Source organism: Cydia fagiglandana, chromosome 11, assembly GCF_963556715.1.
Source record: "Cydia fagiglandana chromosome 11, ilCydFagi1.1, whole genome shotgun sequence".
Classification (NCBI taxonomy): Eukaryota; Metazoa; Arthropoda; class Insecta; order Lepidoptera; family Tortricidae; genus Cydia; species Cydia fagiglandana.
In genome coordinates, this window is record NC_085942.1 from 11,175,787 (window position 1) to 11,193,558 (window position 17,772).

The 17,772-nt window shown below is 38.6% G+C and overlaps 1 protein-coding gene across 2 annotated transcripts in view; it reads right to left on the bottom strand.

Annotated features, from left to right (window-relative positions):
- Nucleotides 1-17,772, bottom strand: part of LOC134668970 (3-phosphoinositide-dependent protein kinase 1) — a 113,543-nt gene that overhangs the window by 2,726 nt on the left and 93,045 nt on the right. The window contains exons 1-3 of one of the 2 annotated variants that reach the window (XM_063526483.1): nucleotides 4,911-5,317; nucleotides 1,217-1,412; nucleotides 190-1,113 (exon numbers count right to left, since the gene is read on the bottom strand). In XM_063526483.1, coding sequence (XP_063382553.1) covers nucleotides 190-1,113; nucleotides 1,217-1,412; nucleotides 4,911-5,048 — 1,258 coding nt within the window. In that variant the 5' untranslated portion in view covers nucleotides 5,049-5,317. Of the gene's footprint in view, nucleotides 1-189; nucleotides 1,114-1,216; nucleotides 1,413-4,910; nucleotides 5,318-17,772 lie in introns of those variants that run through there. The other variant, XM_063526484.1, reaches the window with a different exon arrangement.

A 17,772-nucleotide genomic window follows, 5' to 3' on the forward strand; every position in this document is an offset into this window, starting at 1 on the left:
AGTATTGCTTTGTTGGAATTATGATACGCTCCTATTATAGGTCCATTGACATGGCTGATAAGGAAGCAATCCTGACAGGTGTCAACGTAGTACCAATTATAACAACAAACACTGTTTTAGATTAAAATTTGTACTGAGTGACACCTGTCAGGTCAGGATTGACTACAATAACATAATGTTATAACATACCTTCTGAGGTAGATAAGTCGAACTTCCACAGGCGCACAAGTTGGTTTTGGTCTAAGCCCGGCTCTAAGTGATCTAGAGGATATTCTTCTTCGAAAGAACCGCCTGGCAAATACGGGGATATAGTTGGCGGTGACTGCGTCCAGACATTATCCCAGTTGATCCCTTCGAAGAATGGATGGTTTCGTATGCTTTCATAAGTATTTCCCGTATCGTTAGCGCCAATCCTCTTGGAATAATCCAAAACTAAAAGCTTCTCAACTAAGTCTTTTGCGTCGGCGGGAAAGCCTTCGGGGAATTCGTAGTCCAATTTAAGTATTTTCTGGAAGGTAAGGAACTCATTGGAGCCACGGAATGGAGGCAGTCCTGAGATCATCTGGTAGATAATGCAGCCCAAGGCCCAGAGGTCGGAGGCGCGCGTGTCCACGCGGTTATGCAGCAGTTCTGGACTTACGTATTGCGCTGTTCCGACGAAACTGATCTTTCTCTGTCTGTCATTCTCTGCCAACGTCTGGTCATCATCAGTCTTGTTAGGTGTTGAACGAATCTCTTCTGGGTCCAAAATTTTTGTTGTACCGAAGTCCGCAATTTGTAAGTGCATATTTTCGTCCAATAAAATGTTTTCTGGTTTTAAGTCTCGGTGGATGATTCCTTTAGCGTGCATGCTTTCTAAGGCCATTAAGAGCTCAGCGGCATAAAATTTAGCTACACTTAGCTCGAAAGAGCCAACCTTATTTATATAAGACAACAATTCGCCATTCTTGGCATAAGACAACACAAAGTACAATCGTTCTTCATCTTGGAACGTACAATATAACTTGACAAAACCGTGGGGCACATTGAACAGCATGTTCAAAGCATCTTTCTCTCTCTTTATGTACTCCCTCTTCTTTTCTTTAATAATCTGACGTTTCTCGCAAACTTTAACTGGAAAGAAAATAATAATATTAGTTTCAAATATATTGAAAACCTAACTATCAAATCCGGATCCTACAATAATCCTTCGAAGTAAAGTAAGTGATCTACTTACTTGCATATTCTTTCCCAGTGTGAATATCTGTAGCGAAGAACACGGTGCTGTAACAACCCTCGCCAATCAGTTTTCGGAAGATGTAGTCATTGGCCGTGCGCTTGTTGGCCGCCGCGGCCGGTTGCGCCTGCATCTTGATTGGAGATTCGGCGGCGGACTCCGCCGCCGCGATCGGCGCCCGAATTTCACCGGTCGTCTGTAAACAAATATCTACTATTACATGATGATCTATGCGTAGCTAAAGTCTAGTCTGAGCTAGAGTGATTGAGGATACCTAAATCGAGGTGTTTGTTTTGACTGAAACGGGGTATTGTAGCGGTGCTGTTTTGAGAGCAGCGGTGAGCGGCGCGCGGCGCGTCGTCGCGCCTCGAGAGCAAGTACTTGTTTATCGGCGGGGCCGCTGCGCTGGTGCTGGCGCATACGTCACCGCGGTGGGGACCAGACAGTAGGACCGCGCTGTCTGCCCATCAGTCTACGCCCCAATTAATGAAACCTTCGACAATGTTTGGCAGCGAAACATACACAACATGATTATTATAAATTAATTTTGTTTTGAAAAAGAAAATATTTTACCGCGGCCGCGGTTAATTTACCATTAACATATGGAGGACCCGTTGAATTTTGTGTTCATGGATGGTTGTTATAATTGGTACCTATGTGGCTACATAATTATACTTAGTAAAATAAAGTAAAGGAAAGTCGGAAAGAGCAAATAACTCGGGTGCCGATTTGCCGAATAGGCCATTGAGTTTTTATCTCGCTTAGAGTTCGATGATCCAGTTTAGTGTGTTAGTTTTTGTTCATTTTCTTACGTAGACGAGAGAAAAAACACTTCCATCCATTCAATCGAACGGACGTGAACGATGTTGAATAGAGAGCGTGCTCCGACCCACTCTCTCTCTCTCTTTCTAACAACGGTACCAGAGGCTACAAGTCCGCCACTTGAGTAACGGTTAATTTGCCAAAAACAAACTTAATAAAAAGTAAATGTACCTATGGATGGAATACTGTTTCATGGTTCCGTTGTTATCATATCTAGCAATGTGAAACCATCTGCTTATGTTTAAAGTTTCTGTTTTTATCAATTGAGTTTCAAATATGTATCGTTTCATTTTTATTTTGATAACTCGATATAGGTACTTCTATTAATTCTGACTAACACCGAGAACTCTGATCAGCAACGTCTGAAATGTGTTTCGCTTGTGTTGTGTGTTACGAACGTAGGAAGCCAGTGTTCCTCGCATGCCGATGCATCGTGCAGCGGTGACTAGTTTGGTGTGGTGGTATTGAAGTTGCGCATGAGTCACTAATAAAGCGAGCTGGTCCGCGCAGCCGCAAATGGGTTCTCGCATTCCACGTCGGCGGGCCGGGCGGCGGCGGCGGGCGGCGGGCGGCGCAACGGTACTCGCGAGTCGCGGCGCATTCCCACGCCGCCGAAACGCATTCCGCCTCGCGGTCCTTACGTTGTGACCTCAATCCCCCACCTCGAGAACCACTACATCGTCATAGCGACCTACACTCGCATTCATCAATCAATTTTTATTAAACAAGCGGCTCGATGTCGACATGTTGTACTGGGAACTGGCTTTTTAACGTTTCAACTCTTTCAACGTTCCGCTGAATTGTTGCTTATAAACAACTCTTTGGGGTTTTCTTAGAATTACATCATTGGGTGACCTATGAGGAAATCCTTGCATCAATTGACAAGATTAAGTACACGTTTAAACCAACCAAAGTGGGAGCACTTGTAAGTTGTCTAAGTTATCGCGTCGGCGTCGAGTAGCATTAGCACGGCAAGGTACCTAGATGTTATGTTGCTGCGACCTTGTGCTGAATACCTGGCCTGGCGGATGTTGAATGCTGTATAGCAAGGCTTGCCCCCCTCGTCGCTACATCCGGCTACATTTCTGCCGACTAAACGTTTACGGATCATGTTTTAAATAGATTACAGGTATCGTAATTTATTTATTGATGGTGAATTGTATGAAAGGAATAGCTGTTTTAAACCCATGCATTGTTATGAGTAATCAAATGATAAATTTATTTTGTCGGAGATAAAAAATGTGGGTGTTTATGCTTCCACTACGGAACAGATAAAGCAACCTATTACGCCATTACGCGTACTACTATCTGGTATCATTGAGCACATGACGGTTCATGTCTTGGTTCTACTTTGAACTCAAAACAATTTTGCGAGTGTTATTTACCTAGTTTGGTCTAATGACCCCAACACGCTTCGGTCTCGTGATACCTATACTAAACTTCAAATGAAACGAAAACAAAAACCGGACCTAAAAATGTTGTGACGGCATTAAGTAGGTATGTACAGCTAGCTGCAAAATTCCATGGGCACATTATGAATGGAATTCATTTATACAGAGGAAGGACATGTATTACTGGGTGTAGTGTACCTAACTGCATTGAATAGATTGACGTTCGATGTTACACATTCCGACATCGTGGATAGGGGGCTATTCATAAATTACATCATTTCAAATTAGGGGGGGGGGGTCTGGACCACGGATGATGGTAGCATGACGTAGGAGGAAACGGGGTCATTCGAAGCATGATTTTTGGATGATTTTAGGGGGGGGTCAAAAATCGTCAAAAATCGATGACGTAATTTATGGACAGCCCCTAAGCCGTATTTTTCTTTGTTTCATTCATCGATGTGTTATTGTAGGCGGGTGCAGCACACTTCGAGCACAACAGCCCAGCATTAAGCGGTAATTTGCTTTGGTGGAACTGGTAAACAAGTCACGCACGCACGCGCCGCGTGCACAAACAAGTGCGGTGACTGGCTACCTTCTGCGAATGTCACACGCCCGTCAACATCTCGGGGAGCGACATAGATTCTTCGAGGTAACATTAGCGCACTGAGAAACACGTATGTATGTATAGGTACATTGTGGGTAGAAAGGATGCATTGCCTTCGCAATCCACACAGGCACGCTACCTACGCTACTCAGCGAAAGTCACAATCACTGCGCCGCAGCGAAAGTTTATCAACAGTCAACGTGGTAGGTAGGTAGGAGTTTTACTTGTTTACTATCACAGTAATGTAATGAACGCTCTCATGTTATCTTGATTTCAGAGAACGGCTAGAAATTATCGCATGTGCGTGTACATAACACTCAATATTAGATAGGTACAGTCAGCAGCAAAAGTGGCTAAGCGAGGCGAGGTGTTCAAAATAACCTCGACACGCTCTTATTCTCTTAACAATAAAGTCGCGTCAAAATCATTTTGATCACCTCGCCTGTTTAGTAACTTCTGCTGCTGACTGTATCTTACATGTTCTATTTATTTGTGAAAAACTTGTTAATGAGTTGAAATTAATAACTACATAAATAAAATAGAAATCAGAATTAGGTTCATCATCAATCACTGCACTGACACACTTTGCAAGTAAAATTACTACTTACCACCCTTTTACTTCTTATTTACTACTAGTCTTTGCATTAAGTACCTACATGCGTATAATATTGTACATTCAAAAGTATTTATTCAAAGTGTATGTTCATATCTTATATAGTTTCACGGCTATTGCTATTTGTAAAGTATAAGTATCTAAAACATAAAATTATTATTTAGAACAAATGATTAATGTGGAGATTTGTTTTGAACTGTAACAAACAAACAACACGGCCGTCGGGTTGGGTAGACGGCAGACGCGCGGTGTCGTTGACCTTACCTTCGTTTTGGGCGAGGGCTGTTTCCCGCGCTTCGTGGAGCTCACGCCGAGTAGTCGGAGAATCCTGTTAGCTGCCTCGAGAAGAGTGTCACTACCTCTCGATCCTCTTTTATTAACTCTGATGGTCAATCCACTCATTTCGATCCTGCACACCACACGTTTTTCTCACCGCAAAGTTCGAAACGGTTAAAATAACGATCACAGTTCATATGAAGCTTGGTACTTATTTAGAATCCGTTAATGTTTCTCGGTTCAGGTTCACTAATAATATTACACAGTATAATTATCTAAGGAATGCTGATGTTTAATGATAGTACAGTAAGCTAAACGTATATTTTATTAAACAGAGCGCGAGCACGTCCGTTACGTTTAACGTCGCGGAGTGAACTGAAGTTGGAGCGCAATGTTTTACTCGCGTCGTCGCTAGCTAGACGGAGGAATAATCATTTGGCATGCGTGCGCGGGGCGGGGTGGGCGGCTGACGCCACGGCGCGCTGTTGTGTTGATGTCTCCCTACGCCCGCCGCACTGCCACCACCCCACCCCCATCCCATGCGGGACGATGCAATGCATTCACCCCTCGCCACTTCCTCAGTTTCCTACTTTCCTATTCCTAAGACATAAAAAGTAGCCGTGATTTGATGACTGACATAAAATTAATTTAGATTTACAGTTAGGTGGGTACAATAAAATACAACACAACTATAGGTACACGTGCTGTACTGTAGGTACTCTTCATTTTACCTCAAAAATAAAACAATAAGTATAGTCGGACCAAGATAAATCTGCATCGCATATTCTATGATAAAGTGAAGCAATGTCATCATGAATGCCAAATTTCTATGAAAATAATATGACATTTATAATATATGACACTCTCACTTTGTTCTGTTCAAATCGGTACAGTACAGAGTTAGCTTATTGTTAGTCGTAGTCGGACTCTACCACACAGAATACAGAGAATATCTACATACATGAGAGGTAAACAACACGGCCGAGTGATCACAACCAAATTTGCATGCTTAACCAGCAAAATATGTTTCTGTACGGGAATAATACCTATATCTTTCCAATAACACCTTGTTATACCATATTTTATGCAAATAAAGAACTTTCATTTCATTTCAAATAATAACACTTTACTTTTGGACACATGCAGACACATACAGATAAAAAAATATTCAAATGTCATATCATGGGCCAGGGAGACCTTAAATGACATCGTTTTAAACAAAATTTATAGCTGACATATCAATGATTTAATACATACATGATACAGGTGACTTTAGGATATAAATAAGCACGTACTTATACATAAGTATTCCTTCATAAAAATCAACCAGCGTAATATGGTATCTGTATCTACTAGTATTGAACTTTCCTATAAAAGTACTAAACTTTCATCGATAATTTATAAAAAAATAAAATTAATCACGGGTCGGTGTATCATTCTAACTCTCAATTTACTTAAAAAACAAATGTCACTACTTTAGTACTCATTACGGAACCTAAATCTAATAAGTACATACAGCTTGGCAAAAAAGAATAGAAATTAAAAAGTGGCAACACTGTTGTGTCGTCCCTTTCAAACCAATTTATATAAGAAAACAGGACGACACTACAGTGTTGCAACTTTTTAATTTCTACTCTTTTTTGCCAAGTGCACGTGACTTCTCGCCACGTGGTTTGGGGAAATGCAGACGCCACCGCTCGGATGCGGAAAGCAGAGCAGGGGGGACTGCACGCCGGGCACGGCTACGGGCCCGAATCAATATTTTACTAAGATGCGCTCCTACTTTGCTGCAAGACTGCCCCCTGAGATGCCACACCGATGGGGAAAACTAGTGATGTCTTATATAGGGACCGTTTCTTTAACGATACAAGAATTTATGGGCAACCCGCAGACAAACTTGCGCAAATATCCATTTGTATTATTAAGCATTCTGGGGTCAACTCTTCCGGAATTCTCCGTGTAGGTGAATCTCAGGACCTTTTAGATATGCTTACTAATTTTTTTATTCACAGCCACTGGTTGCCTCAGAACAGGTCAAGCCTGTTTCATTTTGATTTGATCTAAGACACCCTGTATTGTACACGTGTCTCGAGTTCATAATTACTACAGTCCGTAGTACATACTTCAGATCATAAAATAGGTATAGTTAATTGGCAAAGAAGGTTGTTAAACAGAATTCTAGTAGTCTGTCAAAGAATTTTATTACGCCTAGTAGACATAAAAAGACCATAAACAAGGAAGTACGTAGTTGAAGCATGCGCTGCATATACCTACGTCGCGGGAGTGAATGCACCTTCCACACCTAGCAACAGTGTTGGCCGTAATGGTTAATTCTAATTAACAATTAATCAATTGCATTAACCATTAATTCCGCAATTAATCAATTGCATTACGCATCAATTTAATTAAAGTTAGTTAGAATTGAATCTTGAGACGTTTAATTACATTGATTGTCAATCTAATTGCCTATTTAATGGCATTAAAGTTTCAAAAAATTAATTAGAATTACTCTCAATTGCATTAACGTTTAATGGAATTAAATATATTTTTCATAAACTAATAATTAATGTTAATTTTGCTTGAAACTATTAAATGGGAATACACTCGTCATTATTGGTGTATTTTTATTTGTCCCTGTCATATGTGAGTTGGAGACAAATGGGAAACGGGGACAAATGGGATTTATTCATTTATATGAAGCGCTTATTCCATCTGCTCCAGGCGGGAACAAATGGGAAAATATCGGATAATGATGTGTTCCCATTTGTCCCCACACCAATAAAGTGGGGAAAAATGGGAATAATTTATATGCAAACTGCACATATATTTCCTATATGTTCCCCGTGGGGACAAATGGGAATACACCCATTATTGTTAGTTATAAAATAAATGCTCATAAAATAAATAAAATAAATAAAATATATAAACTAGATAACATAGATAAAATAGATAAAATAGATATAATAGATAAAATAGATAAAATAGATAAAATAGATAAAATAGATAAAATAAATAAAATAAATAAAATAAACAAAATAAATGGTGACGCGGGCCGTACTTTGTCAATATTTATGACTTTATGAGACATTGTCGTTTGTCACTATTAGTACTATTACATACAAAATAGCCAAGGCGGCACTCGGGCCGCAAGTAGAGATGGGTAGGGGTGAGTAAATACTGAGTATTTACTCGGTATTTACTCAAAGCACCCGATAAATACCCGTATTTACTCATTTAGGTGGGTAAAAACGATTGCTTATAAAATATTCAAAAAAAGAGATTTTAGAACAAAATTGTCTTTTATCGAAGAGTGCTAACGTGTATTAACAATATCTATAAAATAAAAAGCATAGAGGACGCTTAATTTTGACAAAAAAGGTAGTTATTAGTGAGAGGCAAATTTTGTTAACAATTTTGTTTTAAATAAGAAGGTATTTACTTTAAAAATATGAGTACTTATATTCTACCGATGTTCTAGATAAGTGCAAGTCGCGCAAAAGTGCGTGTTTACGCGGCACTTACGACCTTTTATTAAGGGTTTTTTAAAGAAAACTCAAAAATGGCTCAACCGATGATGTTCAAAATATTGTTTTTTGTACTCTATTATACGGCTAATCTCTCGACATGTTTTCATATTTTTTCTGAACTTTGTTTCGTAAGTTATAGAAAGATAAACATTATTTTGGCCTTCCGAAAAAGTTTTTTTCCAAAAATATTCATTTTATCCAAAAATGTTCTTAGAAACATTCCAGTTATTTTTAAAGACCCATTTAATGATGTGCAACACGTTGGTGGTTTCTGAGATTTTTTTTTGTGACAATTAGTTACATGTATGGAGCGCCCCTTTTAAAAATACATTTCTTACAATTTTGAGTACTTAATTCAGTAGCGGCTTACAAAATACACCTATATTTCAAATTTATATGCCCCTTTCAGCACTCTAAATAGTTTATACCCACCAATTTGGGTATAAACGAGTAAATACGGGTATATTGAGTAAATACTGAGTATTTACTCGGTATTTACCCGTGAGTATTTACTCACTACCCATCTCTAGCCGCAAGTGATAGGTTCACGAGCCGCATGCAGCCCGCGGGCCGCAGGTTGCCGACCGCTGCACTAGACCTTTGATCCCTTGGACGTCTTTATAAAATTACGATATTTATTCTTGTTAATTGTTAATTATCAATCACATGTTTAATTTTCATTAAAAATTGTTTTAGTTTTTAATGGTTTGTAAAGCAATAATCATTAATTCTTTTTAATTGTTAGTGGTTCGTAATAAATTAACATTAATGCAAATTGATGTTCAATGCAATTGATAATTAATTTTCCTTCAATGGTTAATGGCTAATGGCAATTAACCTTTTCAATGGTTAATTTTTAATGGTCAATTGCATTAACGTTCGGCCAACATTGCCTAGCAACAATGTCAGCTGATCCTTGACATTTATGGCGGACTTTACACGTGTAACTGCACGAGTACAATGTGTGCTACACTTCAATTTTATGAATACCTACGGACGGCTGTAAAATAGGACGGGGTATCTTTACTCCTGGATATTCGAGCCCAATAACCATATAACACGACATTGTCTAAATTCAAACAGAGAAGACGACAGATGGTTAATTTGCCAAGTAGCTAAAGGTACTTAAGTAAGGTTTTTTAATGCTACTTAATACAGCGTACCTAGCTGATATAATTTGAACGAACGTGTTACCACTAACCAATAAGAATAAACTCATCATTCTAAATCCCATTATTCCATTCTGTTATTGTTTTACAAAGAAAGTATCGACATAACTGTCACTTCTTTCTCTTATCTTTCTAAGCTGTTAATCCGAAAATTTTGTATCGTCTTTATTAGTTCCGAGTAATTCTTAGATTCTACGACTCCAGGTCGTATAAATACCAAAGAAAGTAAAAGGAGGCATCGACAGTGCATCTCAAATCTACGTTCGTGTTCGTATTGTTTTTCACGCTACCTGTATTTTTTTTTTTACCTTCCATTGTGAACATTTGTGAAGGCTGTCGCAGCTGGCGCGCCACGTGCGACTCCGCGGGTCGCGCCGCGTGCGCGTGCCCCCTCCCACGTGTGTACAAATATCTAGTGCACTTAACCTAAATTGAAATGACCAATGGATTTTACTATTTGAGAGCACATAAGACATTTTAAATTGACGTTGATAGCGACACTTATTTCTATATTTACCCGCGCCTAACTAACTTTTAATAGGTACCTTACTCTTACTAAGGGCTGATTTAGACAGTGCGCGAACTCGCATGCGATTTTAGTTACATTGCGGACTGTGCTTTACGTCCAATTCAATCCACCAATCAAAACCCGCAATGCTATGAAACTCGCATGCGAGTTTTCGCATAATCTAAATCGGGCTTATAGTATAGGTTGAGTAAAGGCACTGAGTATGGAGGTATGTATTCTAAATCGATTCTGTGAAATTATATTATTTTCAATCAGATTTATTAACCTGGAGTGGTAATTAAATAAGATACCTACTCATTTTCTATTGACATTATAGTTCTTAATTTGGGCACCTGTGTGCGAGGTAACACGTGAACCCAATTTATGTGCTTACTACGACCGCATATCAGAAACATTTAGTATATATACAGGGTGTCCCAGAATTCGACGTCAAGCCGTAAACGGATGATAGACCAAGTCATAACAGTTATCATAAAAATACAAAAAAAAACCAACTCATGTTCTTTAAAAATTATGGTCACTTAAAAAATCCACACCCTGTAATTATTCAAGATTACACAATAATAAAAAAATTAGAATAAATTATTGAATTTGTAGTAACAAGAGTTAAAGAACCATTACAGGGTGTGGATTTTTTAGTGAATTTTTAAAGTGACCATAATTTTTAAAAAACATGAGTTGGATTTTTTTTTTGTATTTTTATGATAACTGTTATGACTTGGTCTATCATCCGTTTACGGCTTGACGTCGAATTCTGGGACACCCTGTATATATATTACATTACATTCAATAAAACATAACAATTATTTAAACAATACTACATCACCTGTCAACGATTACTGTTTACTCATCACCATGACAAAGCGAATCAATATGGTCTTGTCTTGTGTTTGTGTATAGTGTCTTCAGTGAAAGTGCAATTGATTGTAATACATATTACATACTACGTACGTAGCGTACTTACATTAAATATACCTATTGATCTTCTTTTTAAAATATGCACAAATAAATAAAAATGCAATATAAGATATACGTACACCTGTTACAATATAGCCAAGCTCAGATCATATAGCTGTTTAAGTACAATTGGGTTAGGTATTCGAAATACTTAAGTATGTAATATTTTATCGCGTATTCAATGTTTAAAATTTCACGAAAATAATTATTTACTTACTGTTTACGATGTGTAGGAGTGTGGATGTTTAGGATTTTGTGGTATAAAATGCGACTGACTTCTCATCGACTCTTAAGAAAATACGAGTATAAATAGAAACAGGAAAAAGCCAGGTGCATGGATGCGTTTTTTGCCCACTAGCCGGGGCATCGCTCGCCAACCCCTGACTTGGTTTCAAAACAAAACAAAAGGTGCGTCGAACATTGAACCTCCACCGCCACCTGGCATACTGATCCAATGTGAAGGTACATTTTAAAACCAGCCTTAATGTGCTTTCGTCTCTAGTATAACAATGGAATATAAAACATCTGCAATGTTGGGAACAGGTAGACAGGGAAACGATAATTATTGTGTTCCCGCGGAGTTTGTAGGTGTGACTACGCTACATGTGCCGTGTCGTATGGCATTAATTGTACTAATGTGAATCATTTACAATAAGACATTATTTTAATCAAAAATCCCTTGGATTGTAACTATGCATTTGTAAGGTAAAAGAGATACCATTTTGGTTTTTAGTTTATTCCGCTTTAGCACTACGCTCCAAGTAGGTACGTATAAGTCTTAAGACAATTCCTTGTAGGTAAACGTGTTTTTTCCTCAATAGGTTTTACCCCGATGCCGTACTTTACCGCAGTTATTACCTTTGTAATAAATATAAACACTGAATCAGTACCCAACTTACTTTAGATACGGAAAACTTTATTTAGCAGCATTATTAGTTAAACAATACTAAGAATACCCACTTGCAGTAGGTTCGTTGGTGACTTAATGTAAACAAGTAACATCATACAGGTTGGACGTGTACTTCGCCGTAGCGATAGTGCTGACGATTCACGTGAAGATTGTTATCAGTTGTGTGTACATTCGTACAATAACAAGTCGATAAAGTGCAATTCAACCGGTTGATAAGCAGCAGGAGCGCTGGCGCCGCCGCTCTTGCCTATCGTATATCGTCACCCAAATCGGCTATATCGTCACCCAAATCGGCTATATCGTCCTCCAAGCATTGTGAAATCGTTACCAACTTTTGGAGATATTGGTGTAGGTCTTTCATCGTGGCCTTCAGCTGCCACTTTTATTTGATGATTCGATTGAACACGCTCCTTCAAAATGTTAATCGCATAAAATATGTTTACATAATAGCTGCTCTTTGGTGAATCGTGATAAGGTGACCTACATGAAAGCAGTTTTTCTCACTATTTGCAAACAAATTAAATGGCTGATTAGTTTGTTGTTGTTCTTTAAGTGCCACCTCATTGCCTCTCTAAGTAATGCACTTGACTATTAATCTTATCGATATAATAGTATTAAATAGCTCAATACAGGATTCTTATAATATTATATACGTTGATTGAGAGTTACTGTTTATTTACATTCAGGGCGAGACTAATAATTTGAAAGTGTTGTCGTAACCTACCGACACAGAAGACATCCTGAATGAACCTGTATCATGAATTGACGGTACTACACATCTCGCTTCTGAACCATGATTATAGAAGTACTTGTTTTTGAGAATTATAACGTACCGACACGAATGGTTTGATGAAATGCAGAAGACGGAGGAGCCAGGAATTCGGAATTTATCGAGATTTGGGCGACGCTGGAGTTTCTACGCCAACCTCCGATTTGCTGACGATACGAGTAACATGACTGAGATCTGAAGGACTTCGGTAAAATAAGGGCGTCGTCATTTTACAAGTCCTTAAAATTGTGTGGAACTCCCATGTACAGGCATTTCCGTCTTAATTGACCATTGTTAACCTTATTATGGCTTTGCATTCTACAATAAGGTGTAGGTACGTTTTTCAGTTAATAGTGTGGACGATGATATCAACATTATCAACTAACCTGAAGGATTTCCGTTTGAAGTTGTGAACGACTATAATAACCTAATATCCCCGAGATAAGTAGTCCAGCTACTCCAGCTAGGTAAACATAAGAACGAAAAAGAAAGAAAATACATATGAAGAAGGGAGATGTTGATGGTTGATGGTCGCTATTTACAGTCACTAAATATACTACTGACAATACTGACATGTAAGTTCGTACCGACATGCAGAAGTTCCAGTAGCAATAATTAAAATTGCTTATGTGATGTCAATACACATACTCTTTCATTTAGTTTGTACCTAACAGGCAAAAAAGGCAAAGAAGTCACAGGAACTCAAGCCAGAATTTGAGACATACATGCAGCCGGAAAGATCAATAAAGTTAATGTAAAGATCACTCGATCGACGTCACTTTAATAGGTACCTAGTTAAGAGTAGACGCACGAGATCGCTAAAATGTCTTGGCCGCGCTGCGGCCTTGGTCGGGTCCCTTGACCCTACGACGGGAGCCACCTGCCTCGGAGCCCCTCCATCGCGCGTTGGCTGTCTGATTGATATCCATCAATTTTCTAGCGGCCGGCGGGTTTAAATTAATGACTACCCAGAAGAGGGCTTGTAAGTATTTCACTCACATAGGTACATAATCGTTTTGCATTCGCTTACGAGATTGAGTCATATTGTCCTCAACTGTCATAAAAAATACTGAAATTGGAAAAACCCGTGTTCGGCTACAGAACAAAACAAACATCTCTTCGCTAAGTGCAGCTCAAAGCCCACATGGAGCATTCCTCCGCAACAGGAAAACGTTCGATTATAGCAAAGTTACCATTTCTTCGTAGTACCTACCTACCTAGTATCTAGCACCTTTATATGGATATCATGAAGCCAGGTCGACAGCTCGTACAACGTTGCTAATCCATAAACGTCATCAATAAAATCATCATCAGCTAGCATTCTATTGCAGACTATACAAACTCGTATTACTTAGGTAGGTAATTTTTCTTTTTGTAAAAAAAGAAAAATGAGGTTCAAGGAACGAATAATGTCAATAAATTAGGTAGGTAATTAATTACCAAGTTGTCGTGTCGCCTCGCCCTTTAAAAGGAATTTTTGCTAGCAAAGTAATTGTAATTAAACAAACTCGTTTTTACCCACCCAAATTTTATAGTTTACATTTTAAGTATGTACTTAGTTTTCCAGTAAAATGTGGTTCATATTCTTTGAGGCATTAATCATTGCCATAAAGGATAATTTTAAGCAAACAAACAGAATGGCAAACGCCGAGCCTACAAATACGGTGCGTTGACCGATTAATAACATACAATACAAGGTAAGGGCCGAATATTTTTCCCCATATTTTAAATGTGGCCTCATATATCTGCTAGGTAGATTGAAACAGATAAATACAGAATGTGAGCAGCTAATAAGCAGATATGACGACAGCATTACTTATACCCGCAACGTACCAAAACACATTCATTACTTATGATGAAGTCGAATTTTAGATTTTGTTCATCAGTATTTTCATGCAGCCAATGAAGCGCGGAGCATTTTCCTTCTAATATAATTGTCTAAACTTGACTTTGACCCGAAGTTAAGAAACTCAACAAGTGTAGAGGTCTAGACTTCTTGAGTTTCTTAACTTCAATTCCGTTTAGGTATACCTACAATGCTCTTTATTCTTGGTCTTTCCTTTCATTGTTTTTTCCTTTCCTTCTAGTTTAAATAGTACGGTTTCCAACCATTTATTTTGCACGCAGATGCGTATTTTAACAGCCTGAGCAGTGAGCAGTCCCTGTCCATCACACGAAATATTAATTCCCATGCATTTGAGATGTAAATATAATATTTTTCGCAGTAGGTAACCGCCTCCGGCCAGTTTGTATTGGAATGTCTAACACGTCGCGGTGATTCAAGTAGTATAATTCTACTTTTGCCTATTAGTTTAATTTTATTATCTACGACATCTCACTTACTCGTGCCCCGCCCGCGCCCGAGGCCCCCGAGCAATAAGGTTATAGTGTGATGAAAACAAGTGTGGGAACCCACTCTACTGTAATGTAACCCCAAGTAATACTTAATTTCCTATCATTTTTATGGATTCTTTCCGCTATTTACATCAATTTGTATCAATCACAAACCTTAGAAAGTCGGTGGTAGTGGTACACATTATCATTAATTAAGTATTACTTAGATCCTAGAAAAAAAAAGTAAAAATAAACTTGATTCATGTATATCGACCTACGTGTCAATTAAATATAAATAATGCTTGCATAAGAACTTGTTTGTTGGGCTTTTCTTAATTAGGTAATTAATCGTTAACAGTTTCGAACTATACAATAAAAAATGTGACAAATTGAGTTTCGGGATAATCAAGTCTTAGTGTTATTTATGTGGACTATGATCACGATCATAGTATCACGTCACGATGTATGGATACTTAACTCATTCAATCACCACTACGGTGCAGACAAGTGGGGCTTTACTATACCTAATTATAAGTAGATGTAGGTATCTACATATGACATTTGGGAAATTTTGGGAACAGAGTAGCGCTTATTGCATTGTCAAAAAACTACACCTGTGTTAATGTGGGGGAGGGGAATTAGCCTGGTTCACTATCACCAAGAGGGAGGGGGGGTCAAAAAGTAGCTGACAAAATCTCGCGTGGATTGTGCACCACCCCTTACAAGTTAGCGCCAAGGGCCAAAGGAGTGGGGTAGGTGCAAGCGTGAAGTTCAAAGACGCCGGCCACGCCGCGGGTTAAGCACGCACATGGCAAGGCATGCATGCGCGCGGGTGTAACCACCTTCCCTTAACTGACTTTCCTCGTGTCTAGACACCGGGCCCCTTCGTCGCATACGCAATGAACTTTAGGGCTACCTCTTAAGATCCCAATTACACTGAAAACGGTCCCCTATGTCGAACGCAATAAAAACGGGCTCGTTGTCCTCGGAAAGTGCATTGATCTCGAGGCGTCCTTCTCTGGTACAAAAATCGCTGCAAGGGAAAGGAGCGTCTCTTTTTTATAATAAACCTTGCTCACGTGTGCGAGTGGGAAGCAAGAACGCAAAGCAGGATGAGCGTGGCAAGAAGCGGCCAATACACCCGCCTGCTACCCAGAGAGCGCAATGAACGGGCTTGAAAGGAAGTACTGCCATGCGGCCTCGCGCCACGCTGTATTTTGGCGCCAACACTCCGGTTAAGTATGATGAGCTTCATAAACGACCGGAAGTGTAGTAAACGTTTGTGAATATAAACATTGACTAAGTGAATGGTCGCTGCATACAGAAGTAAGGGTTATATACTCTGATGCATTAATAAAAAAAAACCGTTAAACAGATAGAGATAAAATATAAATGAATGATGATTTGCAGATGATTTTCTATAATACAGTAAGAAATAACTCTACCCTAAGATAATAAATTTAAGATTTCAGTACCTACCTCCACCTAAGATAAAATAAAATAATGCCATCAATATAGGTATATCATAATTATGTATTATAGAAACATCATTTTGGCATCTTTGTTTAGTTACCCCAATACTCCCAATAGAATATGTACTTACATATTTATAAATACCGGATTCAATTATGTAAGTATGTCACTATATTCAGTTTTTGTTCCTGACTGCTTTCTTTTTTATCTCATATCAACATACAATATGGGAAACCGAGCTTTGCTCGGAAAACATAAAAACTCAAAGATGCGCGTTTTTCCAGATATTAGACCTAGCTAGATCGATTTATCCACATTATTACACAATACACATACCTACTCGTATATAAACAAACAAGAATTGCTCGTTCAATGGTAGGTATCAGATTAATTGACGTGAATAATGATAAATTGGGCAATTAATTATAAGGAGTCTAACGCAATATTGTAGTTTTTAACCGACTTCCATTTCATAGAAGGAGGAGGTTCTGTATTCGGTTGTGGCTATTTTTTTTTTTTTTTTTTTCTATGTACGTTCACCGATTACTCCGACATCCGTAGTCCGATTTGAGTAATTCTTTTTTTGTTTGAAAGGAGCTACCTCCGAGTTGGTCCCATTTTAATTTGGTTCTGTTCTGATGATGGGATCCATGAGGAATTGAGGGAACTCCTGAATTTTTAAAGGCACATGCATGGTGATTTGGGTGTTTTCTTAAGCAACTCGAGCATTTTCTCCCGAAAACCACCACTTTGATGAAGTAGACCTGATGATGATGATTGTTTTGATGATAGTGATGATGATTTTTTAAATGTAGTATGTTCAGCAATTACTCCGGCACCTGTGATCCGATTTGAGTAATTCTTTTTTTGTTTGGAAGGAGTTACCTCCACGGTGTTTCCGTATTATTTTTGGTTCTGGTCTGATGATGGAATCCATGAGGAATTGAGGGAACTCTTCAATTTTTAAAGGCACATGCATGGTGATTTGGGTGTTTTCTTAAGCAACTCGAGCATTTTCTCCCGAAAACCACCACTTTGATGAAGTAGACCTGATGATGATGATTGTTTTGATGATAATGATGATGATTTTTTAAATGTACTATGTTCAGCAATTACTCCGGCACCTGTGATCCGATTTGAGTAATTCTTTTTTTGTTTGGAAGGAGTTACCTCCAAGGTGTT